Source organism: Natrix helvetica (genome assembly GCF_964273705.1).
Source record: "Natrix helvetica genome assembly, chromosome: 3".
NCBI lineage: Eukaryota > Metazoa > Chordata > Lepidosauria > Squamata > Natricidae > Natrix > Natrix helvetica.
Window position 1 is genome coordinate 175564972 of NC_138549.1, and position 18249 is coordinate 175583220.

Below are 18249 nucleotides of genomic sequence, written 5' to 3' on the forward strand. Positions count from 1 at the left end.
CAGCCTCTTTTTAAGAATCTCCAGTGTTGAAGCATTCACAACTTCTGAAAGGGAAGCTGTTCCACTGATTCACTGTTCTCAAGAAACTTCTCCTTAGTTCTAGGTTGCTTCTCACCTTGTGAGAATAGGATTCAGATAAGCACCTTCCTTCTGCCGTTGCTTCACTCCTCCTCTCTTCCCTAGCCTTACAGAGGAAGGATTGAGTCCCTCATTAGTGGACCAGAGGAATGCCGTTGATATCGTTTACTTGGACTTCAGTAAGGCTTTTGATAAGGTAGACCATAACCTACTACTAGATAAAGTAGAAGAATGTGGGTTAGACAGCATCACCACCAGATGGATTCGTAACTGGCTGACCAACCGCACTCAACGTGTAGTTCTCAATGGAACTGCATCTACATGGAGGGAAGTATGCAGTGGAGTAAAAATTTTTATTGGTTTTTCAACATTTATAGGGAAAAGAGTAAATGGACAGGTATACAAATTATGGCAGTTGCAAAGTGTGACAGGCGCCCCTCTCTCCATACACATAGTATACATTTATATATAATGCATTGGTATATAATTAATTACAATCAGCATATTAGTTCTATTACTAAATTCAATCAGATTAGACATTACAGTATAAAATCCAGATATAATTCCATTATCACTTTCGGTCAGTTTATAATAATATGATTTTCTTGTTTATTTTTGTGATCTGAGTCTTCTTGCTATTGCCCCATCTCCCTCCACTGGCAGAGCTCTGGCCCCTCCCGTGTCCTGCGTGTCCGCTGTAGTGTCTCGTGTTTTCTCTAGGAGTGTTTTATTTTTTTCCATAAAGGCCTGTGCCTCTATGGGTGTGTTGATTCTAATTCTTGTCTCCTCCCAGAATATCAGCATACCTTCAGGCATCAACCATCTAAACCACACCCCTTTCTGGTATAATTTATTCGCTAATTGCGAATAATTCTTCCTTTTTTCTCTAATCTTCTTAGGGATCTGCTTCAGAATGGTTATCTCCATATCATGGTATGTCAATGCTTGCCCCCTTTGTACACCCAGAATTTCATCTCTTGTGCTTTTTCTAAGAAATTTAATGTGAACCTCCCTGGGTACATTGTGAGTTCTAGCATAAGCTGAGTTCACTCTATAAACCAGGTCTATATCCCACCCCATCTGTTGTTTTTCTTTGTGTGTATAGTCAGCCAGGATGTTTATCATGATGTCCCTTATGTTTTCCCCATCTTCTTCTATAACATTTTGAAATCTAAGGTAATAGGACATTCTCTCAAATTCTATTTTCATCTGTTGGATGTCAAGATCTTTGTTCCCTTTCTGCACAGCTTCTACCCCCCCCTCACCTCCTCCACCCCCCCTTCCACAAGATTCCTGAATTTTAAAGGTGGAGTCAGGTTTCACAGTTCATAAAGACAACGGAAGTGTGCCATCTTGCCCTGCCAGTTTTGGGCACAGAGGCATAACAAAGTTTTAAAAAGTTCCAAAAGTCCTCAAATCACTGTAATATATAGGATTAAATTGAAAAGAAAATCATCTCAGCCTGAGTGAGGCTTCATTCGTTGGCTCTCCCCCCTCCTCCTTCCCCGGGGGCTGAGAGCAAAATTGTTCCTCGCCGCTTGTCCAAGGGGGGGGGGGGAAACCCCTCCCTCCAGCCGCACCTCCAAAATGCTCCGAAAGTTATTTTAAAGTTTTAAAAAGCTGAGTAATTCTTCTTGCAGAATAAGGGATGAAGAGAGAAGCAACCTCACCGCACTGCAGCTGCTTCCTTCAATTGTTACATTCTCCGGTCGGCTTATAGCGAGGCGCGAGGCGCAGGAACATCTCTTCAACATCTTCATCAATGATTTGGATGACGGAATAAATGGGGAACTCATCAAATTTGCAGATGATACCAAGCTGGCAGGAATAGCCAACACTCCAGAAGATAGGCTTAAGATACAGAAGGATCTTGACAAACTTGAACATTGGGCACTGTCTAATAAAATGAAATTCAATGGTGAAAAGAGTAAGGTTCTACATTTAGGCAACAAAAATGGAATGCACAGGTACAGTATAGGTGGTACCTTACTCAGTAGTAGTAACTGTGAATCAGGGATCTTGGAGTCCTAGTGGACAACCATTTAAATAGGAGCCAGCAGTGTGCAGCAGCTGCCAAAAAAGCCAACACAGTTCCAGGCTGCATCAACAGAGGGATAGAATCAAGATCACGTGAAGGGTTAATACCACTTTATAAGGCCTTGGTAAGGCCACACTAGCAATGCTACATTCAGTTCTGGTCGCCACGATGTAAAAAAGATGTGGAGACTCTAGAAAGAGTGCAGAGAAGAGCAACAAAGATGATTAGGGGACTGGAGACTAAAACATATGAAGAACGGTTGCAGGAACTGGGTATGTTTAGCTTAAGAGAAAGAAGGACTGGGGGAGACATGATAGCATTATTCCAATATCTCAGAGGTTGCCACAAAGAAGAGGGAGTCAAACTATTCTCCAAAGCACCTGAGGGTAGAACAAGAAGCAATGGGTGGAAACTAAGCAAGGAGACAAGCAACTTAGAACTGAGGAGAAATTTCCTGACAGTTAGAACAATGAATCAGTGGAACAGAAGTTGCCTCCAGAAGTTGTGAATGTCCCAACACTGGAGGTCTTTAAGAAGAGATCGGAAAGCCGTTTGTCTGCCGTAGAGTAGGATCTACTGCTTGAGTAAGAAGTTGGACTAGAAGACCTCCAAGGTCCCTTCCAACTCTACTATTGTATTGTATCTCCACCTCCATAACTATCTTTTTGTTTGGCTCTGCAACCCAACAAGGCAGACAGAGACTTCAGAGGAGAATCAGAACTGCAGAAAAAACAATGGCTACCAACCTGCCTTCCTTTGAGGACCTGTGCACTGCACCAGTCAAAAAGAGGGCCGTGAAAATATCTACAGACCCCTCGCATCCTGGACATAAATTGTTTCAACTCACACCCTCAAAACGAGGCTATAGGGCACTGCACACCAAGACAACTAGACACAAGGACAGTTTTTTCCTGAACGGCATCACTCTGCTACACAAACAATTCCCTCAACACTGTCAAACCATTCACTAAGGCTGCATTGCGATTACTATTAGTCTTCCCATGGTTCCTATCACCCATCTCCTCCCACTTATGACTGTAACTTTGTGGCTTGTTTCCTTACGATTTATATTGATATTGTTTCCTGATTGCTTATTTTTCCCCTATGACTATCATTAAGTGTTGTATCTTATGATTCTTGACAAATGTATTTTGTCTTTTTATGTACACTGAGAGCATCTGCACCAAAGACAAATTTCTTGTGTGTCCAATCACACTTGGCCAATAAAAACTTCTATTCTGTTCTGTTCCGTTCCATTCCATTCTATATCCTGTCCTGTCTTGTCCTATTCTGTTCTGTTTTACTCTGTTTCTTATTTCTATTCTATTCTATTCAGAATTCTCCTATTCTATTCTTTTATTCTATTCTTTTATTCTATTCTTTATTTCTATTCTATTCTTATTTAGAATTATCTTATTCTATTCAGAATTATCTTATTCTATTCTATACTATTCTTTATTTCTATTCTATTCTTATTTAGAATTATCTTATTCTATTCTATTCAGAATTATCTTTTTCTATTCTATACTATTCTTTATTTCTATTCTATTCTTATTTAGAATTATCTTATTCTATTCTATTCCATTCCATCCCATCCTATCCTATTCTTATGATTCTTGATGAATGTATTTTTCCCTCTCTTTTTTTCCTTTTATGCACACTGAGAGCATCTGCACCAAAGACAAATTCCTTGTGTGTCCAATCACACTTGGCCAATAAAGAATTCTATTCTATTCTATTCTATTTACTCTACTCTACTCTATTGTTCTGTTCTGTTCTATTCTGTTATTTCATATTGTATTCTATGCTATGCTACTCTATTCTTCTGTTCTGTTCCATTCCCTATTCTATTCTATTCAGAATTAACTTTTTCTATTCCATTCTTTATTTCTATTCTATTCCATCCCATCCTATTCTATGATTCTTGATGAATGTATTTTTTCCCTCTCTTTTTTTCCTTTTATGCACACTGAGAGCATCTTCTGCACCAAAGACAAATTCCTTGTGTGTCCACTCACACTTGGCCAATAAAGAATTTCTATTCTGTTCTATTCTAGACATGCCCGATGAGCAGAGAGAGGGTCTCCAGGAAGAGCTGATAGACTGCATCCTGCAGGTTCTGCAACGCAACACGCAACTCCATTATTACCAGGGATACCATGACATTGTGGTCACCTTCCTTCTCGTGGTGGGGGAGAGGCTCTCTGCCACCCTGGTGGAAAAACTATCCACCCATCATCTCAGGTATTCCTGTTTCCTGGCATTTCTCAACGTGGGCAGCTTGAAGATGGGTGGGCTTCAACTCCCACTGGCTGCCTGGGGAATTCTGGGCGTTGAAGTCCACCCATCTTCAAGCTGCCCACGTTGAGAAGCACTGCTTTAATTGATTGAAATAGCTGTGGCTCAGTTTATGTGATTAAAGCATTGCTGGTCTCTTCTGACCTGGGCTTCCTTAAAAAGCATGAAGCAGAGTCTTAGTCCCGGCAAAACCTTTTATTTATGTCAGGGTGCCGTCGGCCAGACAGTGTCGGCTGGTGACCCCCAAGGGGAGAGCCTTCTCTGTGGGAGCGCCTTCCCTCTGGAATGAGCTGCCCCCTGGAGCTTCGCATAATCCCCGACCTCCGGTCCTTCCGACGCTCCCTAAAAAGTTGGCTTTTCCAGCAAGCCGGCCTGGCCTGAACAGAATAAAATAAATGATTAATTTAATTGTTAATTTTAATCTAATTTTTAAATATTTATTGTCAATATTAATTGGGTTTGTTTTTGGATACTTTATTTAATTTCCTTTTTAACTTTTGTAATATGTGTTTTTTTTTTTTTAAATGTTGTACGCCGCCCTGAGTCCTTTGGGAGAAGGGCGGCATATAAATCCAATCAACAAACAAACACGCTGTGAATTCCTTTCATTCACAGTCGGCCAGGCTTAGCAAACAGTCTTTCCAAGGAATATTTATCAACACGAACCTTATCTCGTCTGGAGAGCTGCCAGGTAATTAGTTTCCAAAGGCAGGGCAAGGCAAAACTTGGCACAGAGTCTTTTATAGTCGCAAACAGAACTTTCCGCTCTTGAAATGACCGAAGGAACGAATTGTTTCCTGCAAAAGCCCCCTCCCCATTCGCCCCTCTTTTGTTCCCTGTGGGAGGGGCCAATCACCTCCAAAGTGTGACTTTACTCTCAAGTCCACCCTGCTTTCTCAGTTGTTCTTGTGTTCTGGCAGCTCTGCGCATGCGCACACTGGGAACAGGCTCCAGCTGTTCCTCTGCCTCACTGCTGTCTAGCTCCCTCTCGGCCTCCGATGCAGAGCCCTTGTCTGAACTTTCTCCAGCCCCCCAGGACTGGCCCATGTCAGTTCCGCTGGCCGCTGGCGGGCCACAACATGGTCACCCTGAATAGAGGTAGTGCTCAGCTTACAACAATTCATTTAGTGACAGTTCAAAGTTACAACAGCACTGCAAGCGACTTAGGATTTTTCACATTTATGACCTGTGTCGCACGCTGATCAGGTGATCAAAATTCAGGTGTTTGGCAGCTGGTTTCATATTTATGACGGTCGCAGTGTCCCGGGCTCTTATCATCCCCTTTTGATGATTAAAGTCAATGGGGAAGCCAGGTTCACTTAACAACCGTGTGACTCACATCAACCGCAGTGATTGACTTCACAGTTGTGGCAAGAAAAGTGGTAAAACGGGTCAGAACTCACTTAACAAACGTCTCACTCAGCAATGTAAAGTTTGGGGGTCGTAAGCCGAGGACTCCTTGTGCCGTACTTAAAATCCAGAAGAGTAATATTTTTTTCATTGTAACGCAACAATCCCTTTTGGTGCCCTTCACATCTAACACATCCAAACCCTTTAGATGGCATGTTTTGGGGTGTCTTATTTCCCACGTCTTGCCCACACCTTTGACCCTAAATTCCTGCCCCCAAACGAAATGAACACATTTCTGATGTTTAAACCAAAAACAGGACAACACACACACCCAAACGATGCCTCCAGCTCCCCTCCAGGATCTTAGGCAAAAATGCTGACCGTCTGCCTTTCTTAAACATCCTTTGAAGAGTATAACAAACACAAACATTTGCGTCACTTGCGTTGTGCCCTTTGTGTTGTTCCTGTGATTATGCAGGAGGTTCTTGTGTGTGTGTGTGTGTGTGTGTGTGTGTGTGTGTGTGTGTGTGTGTGGTGTCCTTCACCCTTGTTGCATTCTAACTTTTGCTAATCTTTTCTTTGGTTGCAGGGATTTTATGGACCCAACCATGGAAAACACCAGACACATTTTAAATTACCTGATGCCCATCATAGACCAAGTGAATCCGGATCTCCATGATTTCATGCAAAGGTATTCTGAGTTTTAGGGGGTTCCCCCCCCCCCAGTTCAGGTAGTCTTACAATCCTTTGTTTAGTGACTATTCAGAGTTAGAACGGCACCGAAAATAGTGACTGGCGAACAGTTTTCACACAACTGTTGTAGCATCCTCATGTTCACGAAATCAAAATTTGGCTGCTCAGCAACTTCGTATGTCATTTAAGAGTTGCAGCATCTAACACGTCATTTTCGTTGGAAGCCCTTCCCTTTCCCCTCCCCCTCCCTTCCTTCCCTCCCCTTTCCTTTCCTTCCCTCCCTCCCTTCCCTCTTTCTTTCTTTCTTTCTTTCTTTCTTTCTTTCTTCTTCCTTCCTCCCTTTCTTCTTTTCCTTCCTACATTACCTCCTTCCCTCCCTTCTTTCCTTCCTTCCTTCCCTTACTCCCTTCCCTTTCTTCTTTCTTCCTTCTTTTCCTTCCATCCTTCCTTTCTTTCCTACATTACCTCCCTTCCTTCTTTCCTTCCTTCTCTCCCTCCCTTCCCTTTCTTTTCTCTTTCTTCCTTCTTTTCCTTCCTTTCTTTCCTTCCTACATTATCTCCCCCCTTCCTTCCTTCTTTCCTTCCTTCCTTCTCTCCCTTCCCTCTTTCTTTCTTTCTTTCTTTCTTTCTTCCTTTCTTGCTTCCTCTGGAGGGCGAAAAACAGCCCTACGGCCAAACCAGAAGTCCGTTCTCAAACTTTCGCTTTGCCTGTAGGGCCGTTTTTTTGCGCTCTGGAGGGCGAAAAACAGCTTCAAAAGAAGGCCAAAGACAGCTGGTGAAGGAGTAGAGGAAACGTTACGTAAAGACACACACAGCAAACTGCCGTGACCTCAGTGGCTTTTACCTCTTAACCTATGAACTCACCTAGCAGAGAAAGGCCGTACCAGGGAGTTATGTGAAGCCTCTACTCCGGCTGGGGTGGACTTAAGTATTGACAAGTAGAATGTACCAATCAGATGCTGTTGCTACTCCTGCTTTTGCCTGGCTTGTTAAAACTCTACAAAAGCCAAAGAAACTCTGCGCAAGGGAGGAGGACATTTTGGGCACAACCTGCCGTGATGGATTTCTGAAACCCACAAGCTGGCACACGCTGGAGCTGACAGGGCAAGGCCTCGCAGGCCCTAACAAATGGTTCTGCGTGCCACCTGTGGCACACCTGCCATAGCTTCGCCATCCTGGGTCTAGGGTCTCCTGCTTGAGCAGGGGATTGGACTAGATGACCTCCAAGGTCCCTTCCAGATCTATTCCGATTGAGATTGGGGTGGGGAGAAGCTGGGTTTCCACCGGGTGAGGCTTCTTTTTCAGGCTCCATTTGTGTTTCCCTTGAAGCAGGGGTGTCCAAACTTGGGAACTTTAAGACTTGTGGACTTCAACTCCCAGAATTCCCCAGCCAGCCATGCTCCATGCTGGCTGGGGAATTCTGGGAGTTGAAGTCCACAAGTCTTAAAGTTCCCAAGTTTGGACACCCCTGCCTTGAAGGAAAAGAATTCTGTTACGTTGCAACTGTCTCTCTCTGGAGAGAGGAAGGGAGTCCACTCTGTTTGCTGAGTGGATACAGGTATTCTATTAAACATTTCCCTCTCCTTTTTTGTTCCCCCCCCCCCGCCCCCCCCCCCCCCAGAGCCGAAGTGGGAACCATCTTCGCCCTCAGCTGGCTGATCACCTGGTTCGGACACGTCCTGTCCGACTTCAAGCACGTGGTGCGGTTATACGACTTCTTCCTCGCCTGCCACCCGCTGATGCCCATCTACTTTGCAGCAGTGGTGGGTGCCCGGAAGGAACGCGGGGTGGGCTGAGCATGGATGGGGATAGGAGGAGGAAGAGGGGAGCCATTCTGAAGGGGACCCATCTTGCTCTCCGGTCCTGAGATCCCGGGGGGGGGCTAACCAGGAGCCCCCCAGAGCCCCCCCAAGGAACGACAACAGCATCTGACTCGTGGTTTCCCTTAGGGCAGGGGTGTCCAAACTTGGGAACTTTAAGACTTGTGGACTTCAACTCCCAGAATTCCCCAGCCAGCATGGCTGGCTGGGGAATTCTGGGAGTTGAAGTCCACAAGTCTTAAAGTTCCCAAGTTTGGACACCCCTGCCTTAGGGGCTAATCCCTTCCCTTCTCTTTCCAACCCCTCCACCTTCCTTCCTTTCCTCCCTCCCTCCCTTTCCTTCTTTTCCCTATCTTTCCTTCCTTCCTTCCCTCCCTTCTTCTCTTTTTCCTTCTTTTCCCTTTCTCTCCTTCCTTCCCTCCCTCCCCTTCCCTTTCCTCACAATCCCCTCCACCATCCTTCCCTCTCCTCCTTTCCCCTTCTCCTTTTTCCTATTTCCTTCCTTCCTCCCTTTCCTCCTCCCTTTCCTCTTGTTCTCCATTACTCTTTCCTCCCTTCCCTTCTTTTTCTCTTCCCTTACAAGGCTCACCAGTTCCAACTGGTTGTGGTGGTGTACAATCCTCCCCCCCCCCCTTAATCTAACTCAAGGGAAGACTCCTTGTTTGGAAAGGCCTGGGTGGGAGCCCTTGGCCTCCTCGTCATCCCAAACCTAGAAGGGGGGATCGGCCGAGCTGAGTTCTTCGTTGCTTCCTTTGGCAGATTGTGCTCCACCGGGCACCGGAGGTCCTGGCCTGCGACTGCGACATGGCTTCCGTCCACCACCTGCTGTCCCAGATCCCTCAGGACCTCCCTTACGAGATGCTCATCAGTCGCGCTGGAGACCTCTTCGTTCAGTTCCCGCCTTCAAAGCTCGCCCAGGAAGCGGCCCAGCAACAAGCCGAGAGGTGAGGAGAAGCCTCCGTCCCTGGGGCTTTTTGGCCCACTGGGCACCACGCCACCATCCCTGGCAAGACCTTCGTGGCATTCAGTTCCTGTATCTGCCAGGGTTCCAAATAGCATCCAACAGTAAATCAGAGTCCGAGGCAAAGTCCCAATTGATGAAGAGAGCCATGTTGGCACATCTGGGAAAACCCGAATCTGAAAGCTTCCCGGTTGAAAGTTCAAGATCTTGCCCCCACACCCACAAGCCCATCCCATGGTCCAATCTCCCACTGCCGTGCTGGCAGTTCCACCCACCCAGTTCCGGTCAGGTGCGGAGGTGCAGAGACAAAGGATGACCTTGGCTTCCTAGAAAGAATATTGTTATGGCTGCATATCATCTAACTCCATACAATCCCCCCTCCCGTTTTCCCACAATAGAAAATGCATAGCAGAATAATAGAAAGTGTGACAGGCCAAAGACCCAAAAGGAAAGATGGCTGCAGGCCTGACACGTATCTGTGTTACTCGAGTGCTGAGAGAGGAAGGAGGGTCTTTGACGTTCAAAGCCCTCCATCCATTTCTGGAAGGTTCTACAGGAGCCATTCCAGAAGGATCAGGGGTTGCAAGACTAAGCAACACAGTTGCTAAGTGAGTTTTGCCCCTTTTCCCAATCTTTGTTGCCTCAGTTCTTAAGTGAATCACCACAGTTGTTAAATGAGTCACACGGTCGTTAAGTGAATCTGGCTTCCCCACATTGACTTGGCTTGTCAGAAGGTCGCAAAAAGGGATCGCGTGACCCCAGGACACTCAAACCGTCATAAATATGAGTCCGTTGCCAATGTCTGAATTTTGATCACAGTGACCACAGGGCTCCTGCAATGGTCGTTAAGTGAAAAAAAACGGTCACAAGTCGCTTTTTTCAGTGCCGTTGTGACTTCAGACGGTCACTAAACAAACCGTTGTAAGTCGGGAACTACCTGTATAGGCGGCTTCCCAAAAATAGAAAATATAAAAAGAGGGTTTATCATTAATAGATGATCGCCAATGTCCACTTCTCCTTGGGAACAATTTTATTAATTTTCTTTTCATTCATTCCTCACTATAAGAATCATGTCCAACAGTGTCACAATGGAGCCCACAATGTCCGTTGCTAACTGAGACATTGGTTGAGTTCTGCTCCAATTTGTGACTTATCTTTCTTGCCACCGTTGTTAAGTGAATCACCGTGGTTATCAAGTTAGCAACCCCGTTATTAAGAGAATCCGGCTTCCTCCATTGACTTTGTCAGAAGGTCACAAAAGGGGACCGCGTGACTCCCCCCGGGTCGCTGCGACCGTCGTAAATAAGAATCAGTGGCCAAGCGTCTGAATTTTGTTCCAGTGATCAACGGTCGTATGTGTGAGACATGGTCCTAAGTCCCTTTTTTCAGGTTTAACATTTTTAATATAGTTATATCGGTGGCTCAGTGGCTAAGATGCTGAGCTTGTCAATCAGAAAGGTCAGCAGTTGGGCCGTTCAAATCCCTAGCGCCGCGTAATGGAGTGAGCTCCCGTTCCTTGTCCCAGCTTCTGCCAATCAAGCAATTCGAAAGCAGGTAAAAAATGCAAGTAGGAAAATAGGGACCACCTTTGGTGGGAAGGGAACAGCATTCCGTGCGCCTTTGGCATTTAGTCATGCCAGCCACATGACCACTGAGATGTCTTTGGACAGCGCTGGCTCTTCTGCTTTGGAACGGAGATGAGCACCGCCCCCTAGAGTCAGGAACGACTAGCACAGATGTGCAAGGGGAACTATACTTTTCTATGGAGTTATACAATATTATAAAATACAAAAGTAAACAGAAAAGCAATGGGGCGGGAAAGGGCCAAGAGCCAGCCCCCTTTTCAGTGCCGTTGTAACTTCGAATACTCCCCAAGCGAATGGTTGTAAGTGGAGGACTGGCTGTATTTCACAACTGAAGTCCCTCTCCTTTTTTCTTCTCTCCCCCTCCCCCTCCCCACGGCAGAACGGCGGTTTCCACCTTCAAAGACTTCGAGCTGGCTTCATCCCAGCAACAGCCGGACACCATCCTCCGTCAGCGCTTCCGAGAACAACACCGGGTGGAAGAGAGAGCCAAGTCTCTCTTAGCGACCAAACCCAGGACCAACCGCTTCGTCAAGCTGGCCGTGATGGGGCTGACGGTGGCGCTGGGGGCGGCCGCCGTGGCGGTGGTCAAGAGCGCCCTCGAATGGGCCCCCAAATTTGAACTCCAGATCTTCCCCTAAGGCTAAAGGACAGAAGGAATGTCCTTTCTCATCCTCTGCTCCGCGAGCTGAAAGCCACCTCGGCGGAAGACAAGCTGAGTTTTGAGGCCAGCAGCCCCGAATCCGTTCCCTTCCACAAACAACCTTCGGCCGTGGAGTGCAGACCGTTGCCTTTGGCTGCCCCAGGCTGCGTGGTCTCAACTTCTGCTCGCTCTTCCGGCCAGCAAAGGGGCAACTCTTCTCCACGAAGACCCCCTTCTGTCCCCCGTCATCCGCCGGATGAACAGAGACCTCTCGGCATGCCCGTTCGGGGGAGGGGGGGAGAATCGGTAGCGTTCCTGCGGTTTTATCCAAAGCAGAGACCCCTGCCCTGGAATGTTGAGAACTTCTCCGAGCGATTCTTGGTTGCCTGTCTTAACCCAAAATGGGAGAAGAAATATGGAAGAAGAAGAAAATTCTCAGCAGTTGCCAACGGCAGGACTGGATTCTCGCTAGTTCTCGTTTCGATATTTCGTGTCGGCAGGGAAAAAAAAAACGATTGTTAACGCACGGAATGGATCAGCAACTTGGCAACTTTTAAGACTCGTTTTAGACTTTTAGGAATTCTGGGAGTCGAAGCCCACAAACCTTAAAAGTTGCCAAGATCGGACACCCCTCAAGTAGATCTTCTTAGGACTTTTAAACTGATCTGTTGCCATGCAGGCCGGGGGTGGTGGTGTAAAAATCAAACCGGACCACCCAGTTTGAAGGGCGATACAGAGAAAACTTCCCCGAGGGAAAAAAAATAAAGCTTTCTTTTCCCTGCATGAATAATTCTCAACAAGGCGGCTCATCTAATCCATAATCCCCCCCACTGCAAAAGCCTCTCTCACAAGTGTCCTTACCCAACCTTCGCTACCTTGGACAGATGAGTTCTCGGCTACCTTGGAAGCGACCCGAGCAGAAAGCTCCTAAGAACCATGCTTCCCAGCACTCCCGATACCCGAGCCGAGGTCTGCTCGCTTTGCCAACGTTGAACATTGCATTGACCCAAGAGCAGAGCAGAGACAGTTGTGGAATCCTGCCACGTCCTTCAGGCTGAACTGAAGATGTCCTTGAGAAACCACAGCTTCCGCAAAACGCCAAGAGTCACGTCCTGGAAGGATCTAGACTTCACCTCTGGGTGTTTTTCTTTCAAAACCGTTTGCATTGAATTCTCCTCTGTGCCGAGACTTATGGCTTCTTCCGGAGAAGCCACCAGGACACCCACAATGAGTTGTCCTTCTCACGCCCTTGTGGGCCTTCTCTTCTGGACGAGCTCAGGGCTGCTGGCGGAAGATCCGTGCCTTTCTCCAAGGGGTTGGATTGTGTTTGCGTGGTTCGGAAGACCACTTTATAACCCAAGAAGCTGGTTGGACTTCAGCCTCTGCTTTGCCTTGAAGTTAAAGTAGTTGTTCAGATGTTTCTAGGCCAGGGGTGTCAAATTCATGCCCCGCGGGCCGGATGCAGCCGACGGGCCACTCAAATCTGGCCCGCGGGGCCGGCCTGAAAATAGCAAAGGACTGGCCCACGGTGCCTCTGCTAGTGAAAATGGGATGGGGGCGACTCACACACACACAGTTTTTGGCCTGGATGGCTTCTTGCAGCCCTTTGCCAGCCAAAATGGAGCACCGGGGGGCACAGCAGGGTGCTACAAGAGGCATTCCCCCACCCCCCCAGCAGGCCCATGGAGAACTACAGTTGTGATCCGGTTTTGGAAGAAATCCAGTTTGACACCCCTGCTCTAGGCAGACGGACCATGGGTCCCCCAACGTTTTTGACAACGGGTTTTGGACTGTACCATCCTACTGAAAGGGGAGAGGAGCATAGGTAGACGTTCCCCAACAATTTGGATCGAAAACCCAGTGTCATAAGAAGCAGGCATGGTGGGGTGCCATCTGAACAGCAGTGACAAAAAAGGGTGTCAACTCCCAACCTTGCCATAGTGAGAGAAGGGGAGGAGTGCATTCTGTCAGCTGAAGTTGGATCTCAGATTACTGCAGCAGGCTTGGGAGGGGTGCATCTCATAGGGGAATGTGATTTATGACACAGACTGAGGGGAGGGAAGGAGCGGGTAAAGTTCAGCTATAACTCAAAGCTTAGACCTGACTGTCGTGAGTATCGAGCCAAGTTTCAATACAAAACCAGTCATTTATTAGGAGCAGCATTAGGCAAGATCTGTTCGCAGTCAAGTCTAAGCCTCATTTGAGTTATAGCTGAGCTTTTCCCGTTCCTTCCCTCCCCTCAGTCTGTGTCATAAATCACATTCCCCTATGAGGTGCACCCCTCCCAAGCCTGCTGCAGTAATCTCAGATCCGACTTCAGCCAACAGTGTGTGGAATGCATTCCCCCTTTTTCTCTCCCCATAACAACGTTGGGAGTTGACAAAGGGGACGGAAAAAGCCAGGTTGTGGCGCAAAGATGGCTGTGAAATCCCTGACCTTGGTTTTTTTTTTTTTTTTTAAAAAAAAAGCACTTTACAAAAATGATTTCTAAAAGAACAAGAGAATTAACTTAAGGCAGGAAAAGGCTCGCTCCACTTTTTGGGGCGGTACTCTAATGTCTCTTGTTAAAAGTTATTTGCGTCTGCGAAGAAGGAAAATTTGAGCCCTAAACATTGGTTCTAACCCCAGGAAACACGCAGCGATCCCAAAGAGAAATTCCCCTTCATTGTATTTCCTAAGAAATACCGTCTCAAGCACTTATTTTATTTATTCGTCCAGCGAAAAGTACAAATTCGGACAAAGAAAATCAGAATGTGGCAGGGACGGTAAGACACGCCAGTGCGTTGGCCCACACCCTCTTAGGGACCTCATAAACACATTGCAAGGTCCTCCATTCAGCGTCGGTAAGCAGAATCTAACCACCTTGATTTTTGGCGGATTGTGTGAAGGATCCTTTCCTTCCTGCCAACATCCGGCGTCTTATCCATAGAAAATGAGTGTTTCCGAGGGGCAAGTGGGAGGAAAAAAAACTAAATAGAAATAATTTGGAGTTTGCACTGCAGTCTAGGAAAATTGGCCTGGGATTTTGCTGGTTATTTGCACTTCAGTTGGAGAGGAAAGGACAGCCATTTGATAAGGAATGGGCCTGCCCCACCAGTGGATTAACTGGGTCCCCATTGCTGCTGGGAAGTGGGGAACAGAGAAGGGATTTTTCCTTATTCTGCGTCTCATGAACGAAGCAACAGGCAGCGGTTGCTGTAATCGCCAACCGATGACACGTTTCCACGTTCACACAATCCCGGGCTTGCGAACGCAGCAGTGGTGACCCTGGAAACCCACAAAATTAATGTATCCCACCGGTCCAGATCATCTCACCCACCTGTTGCATCCTTAACTTTCACCCTTTAGCTGTGGGCGGACAGGTAACGGAGCGCAGAGGTCCGAGTTCAGCGTAGAGAAACGTGGATTGCAACAGCCCCTTCGGTCGGGCATCCTGGGCAGCGTGGCTCTTTTGTATACTCATGTATGTAATGTAACTTGTAGATTTGCACAGGGCTTGTAATTGTGTACATGGAATAAATGCGGTATTAACTTACTAAAGCCGTTTGCAAGGAGGGTGCTGGATTTTCTTTAAATCAGGTTTTTTCTTGATTTCCTTGCTCTGCGTGGGCTAAGTGGAGCGGCTCTACGACAGCACGCCACAGCCAGCTGGCCGCAGGAGAAGAATTACACTAACATCGAAGAAATAGCAATAGTTCTTAGACTTATATACCACTTTACAGTAATTTACAGCCCTCTCTAAGCGGTTTAGAGTCAACATATTGCCCCAAACAATTTGGGTCCTCATTTTATCCACCTCCAAAGGAAGGAAGGCTGAGTCAACCTTCAGCCTGAGTGGGTTATGCTGCACAATGAAAAGAAGGACCAGGGGTGACATGATAGCAGTCAATCCAATATCTCTCGGGATGCCACAAAGAAGGGGGGGGGGTGTGTGTGTCAAGCTATTCTATTCTCCAAAGCCCCTGAAGGCAGAACAAGAAGCAACGGATAGACACTAATCAGGGAGAGAAGCAACCTAGAAGTAAGAAGAAACTTTCTGACAGTTAGAACAATTAACCAGTGGAACGACTTGCCTCCAGAAGTTGTAAATGCTCCAACACTGGAAGTTTTTAAGAAGAGATTGGACAACCTTTTGTCTGAAGTGGTGTAAGGTTTCCTGCCTAAGCAGGGGGTTGGACTAGAAGACCTCCAAGGTCCCTTCCAACTCTGTTATTCTATTCCAGTGATGGCGAACCTATGGCACGCGTGCCACAGGTGGCATGTGGAGCCATTTGTCAGGGCACGTGAGGTGCTGCCCTGTCAGCTGGCCAGCACGCGCATGCTGAGTTCACCCTTTTTTAAAGCCATTTTTCGCCCTCCCCAGGCTCCAGAGGCTTTATGGGAGCCTGGGGAGGGCGAAAAGAGCCTCTCCTGCCCCCCCTGGAGGCCCTCTGGAGGCTTCAGGGACCGTCCGGAGGCTTCCCTGACGCCTTCGGAACGTTTAAAACGACCCTCCGAGCAAACCGGAAGTCACAAACCGGAGGGTGGTTTTAAGCGCTCCAAAGGCATCAGTGAAGCCTCCGGACGGTCCCTGAAGCCTTTGGAGCGAATATCGTTTTAGGCATTCCGACTTGATTAGTTTCCATCCATTGCTTCCTGTCTTGCCTGGCTGTGGAAGAGGAATTACACTGACAACAAAGAAATGGTGGAATAGAATCCTTAAAGAAAGGATGCCCAAGGAAGGGACAAATCAAAATGTCAATGAAAAGATTAAAATCATTGTAAAAATTAGTTTAAATCATTGAATTGTTGAATTGGCATACAGCGAGTTATCCTGCACAATGAAAAGAAGGACCAGGGCAGACATGATAGCAGTCTTCCAATATCTCAGGGGTTGCCACAAAGAAGAGGGAGTCAAGCTATTCTCCAAGGCACCTGTGGGTAGAACAAGAAGCAATGGGTGGAAACTAATCAAGGAGAGAAGCAACTTAGAACTGAGGAGAAATTTCCTGACAGTTCGAACAATCAGTGGAACAGAATTTGCCTCCAGAAGTTGTGAATGCCCCAACACTGGAAGTCTTTAAGAAGATGTTGGATAGCCATTTGTCTGAAACGGTATAGGGATTCCTGCCTAGGCAGGGGGTTGGACTAGAAGACCTCCAAGGTCCCTTCCAACTCTTCAATTTCAATTTCTATTATTTCTAATCCTATTCAGTTCTAGTTCTATTCTACCCTATTCTGCGCTCTGCTCTATTCTAATTCTATTCCATTCCTGTTCTGTTCCGTTCCATTCTACTCTATTCCTTATTCTATTCCTTATTCTATTCTATTCTATTCTTTATTCTATGTTTTCTATTCCTATTCCAATTCCCTTCATCTGACTGCACCTGCCCCACCATTCTAATACCTCCTGGTAACACCCATAGTGCCTTTTCAAGAGACAACTAAACTTTTCCTTGAAGACATTTCACTTCTCATCCAAGAAGCTTCTTCTGTTCTTCTTCAGTTCTTCTTCCATAGATCCCACCTCATACAGTTTCAAGTAATAGATTCACAAAATGGTGCGTTGTTTTTTTGTTAAAAAAAAACCCCACATTTTTAACAATTCTACCGCTTTAATTCCCAGCCTTCCGTATGCTACGAAATCCTATCTCAGGAAAACACGACGTCCATCGCCTTGAGGGTCCGTTCGGCAGGCTTTTCACACCCCTTAAAAATATTCTGTGCTACTTTATCTTCAATTTCAGAAACTAGATTTATGGAGGGGGAGGGAATATAGGAGAGGTGACCCCCCAACTGCAAAGCTCCCACCTGATACCGATTCGGCCTCAAATCACAGAAGTGACCTAAAGAAGCAACAGAAAGTGGGAACATCCTTAGAGCAGGGGTGTCCAAACTTGGGAACTTTAAGACTTGTGGACTTCAACTCCCAGAATTCCCCAGCCAGCCATGCTGGCTGGGGAATTCTGGGAGTTGAAGTCCACAAGTCTTAAAGTTCCCAAGTTTGGACACCCCTGCCTTAGAGCAAGGAAAAAAACGGACGGCGGGCCAAGGACCCCCGCTCCGTAATACCAATAAAAAGGAGAATATTGTGGTTCATTTTGTAAATTGAAAACACAACTCAGAAGTCTGATTTGAATGAAATGAGGGACATCTGGTAAAGTCCACGATCCAAGGTTGAAAGATGGCGAGAAAAGAGAACAGTCGCTGCTTTCTACGAAAACAATGAAGCAGAGCAAAACCAACCAACGGATCAAGTTCCAGGCGTAACCAACACAGGGGTGGGGGGCCAAAAAGACGCCCCTTTCAACCAACCCTGAGGCTGGAGACGTCCTTGGCTCCATCACCACCTCGGTGATTTGTCCCAAGACGGGCGTGGTTGAGAACTTGGTCACGCAGCAGAAGACCTGGGCAATTATCCAAAAGTTCCCCTTCCAGCCATCGTCCAGGGTCTCCGTCCTTCCTCTTGCAAACGAAAGGAAAAGTCTGGAAAAGTCCCGATTTTTCAGGAATCTCCTCCCGTCAATGGCAGTTCTGGCAATTGGGATGGCAGGCGAGGCCGTTCACTTTGCAGCGGCAGCCCCCGCTGATGTCGCCCAAGCCCTGGAGGGAAAGAAGCATGGAGCGTGAAAAGGGGGGAGGGGCCTCACCCTTGCCAATTTTGCACCCCCTCCCCAGGACGTATTAGAACGATGAGGCGGGTGCAGTCAGACGAATAGAATTAGAATTGGAATTAGAATTGAATTGGAATTGAATTAGAATGGAATGGAATTAGAATAGAATAGAAAAGGAAATAGAATAGAATA

The 18249-nt window shown here is 46.7% G+C and overlaps 2 protein-coding genes across 4 annotated transcripts in view; one reads left to right on the top strand and one right to left on the bottom strand.

Annotated features, from left to right (window-relative positions):
* Positions 1-15004, top strand: part of TBC1D20 (TBC1 domain family member 20) — a 29332-nt gene extending 14328 nt beyond the window's left edge. Inside the window, exons 4-8 of the mRNA XM_081949768.1 lie at positions 4174-4360; positions 6354-6455; positions 8079-8220; positions 9037-9221; positions 11204-15004. Coding sequence (XP_081805894.1) covers positions 4174-4360; positions 6354-6455; positions 8079-8220; positions 9037-9221; positions 11204-11462 — 875 coding nt within the window. The 3' untranslated portion in view covers positions 11463-15004. The remainder of the gene's footprint in view (positions 1-4173; positions 4361-6353; positions 6456-8078; positions 8221-9036; positions 9222-11203) is intronic.
* Positions 15005-17029: 2025 nt separating this feature from the next.
* The window catches only part of RBCK1 (RANBP2-type and C3HC4-type zinc finger containing 1), a 39207-nt gene continuing 37987 nt past the window's right edge, over positions 17030-18249 (bottom strand). For 2 of the 3 annotated variants that reach the window (XM_081949725.1, XM_081949726.1), the window contains exon 15: positions 17394-18046. In XM_081949725.1, coding sequence (XP_081805851.1) covers positions 17966-18046 — 81 coding nt within the window. In that variant the 3' untranslated portion in view covers positions 17394-17965. Of the gene's footprint in view, positions 17319-17393; positions 18047-18249 lie in introns of those variants that run through there. The other variant, XR_014175124.1, reaches the window with a different exon arrangement.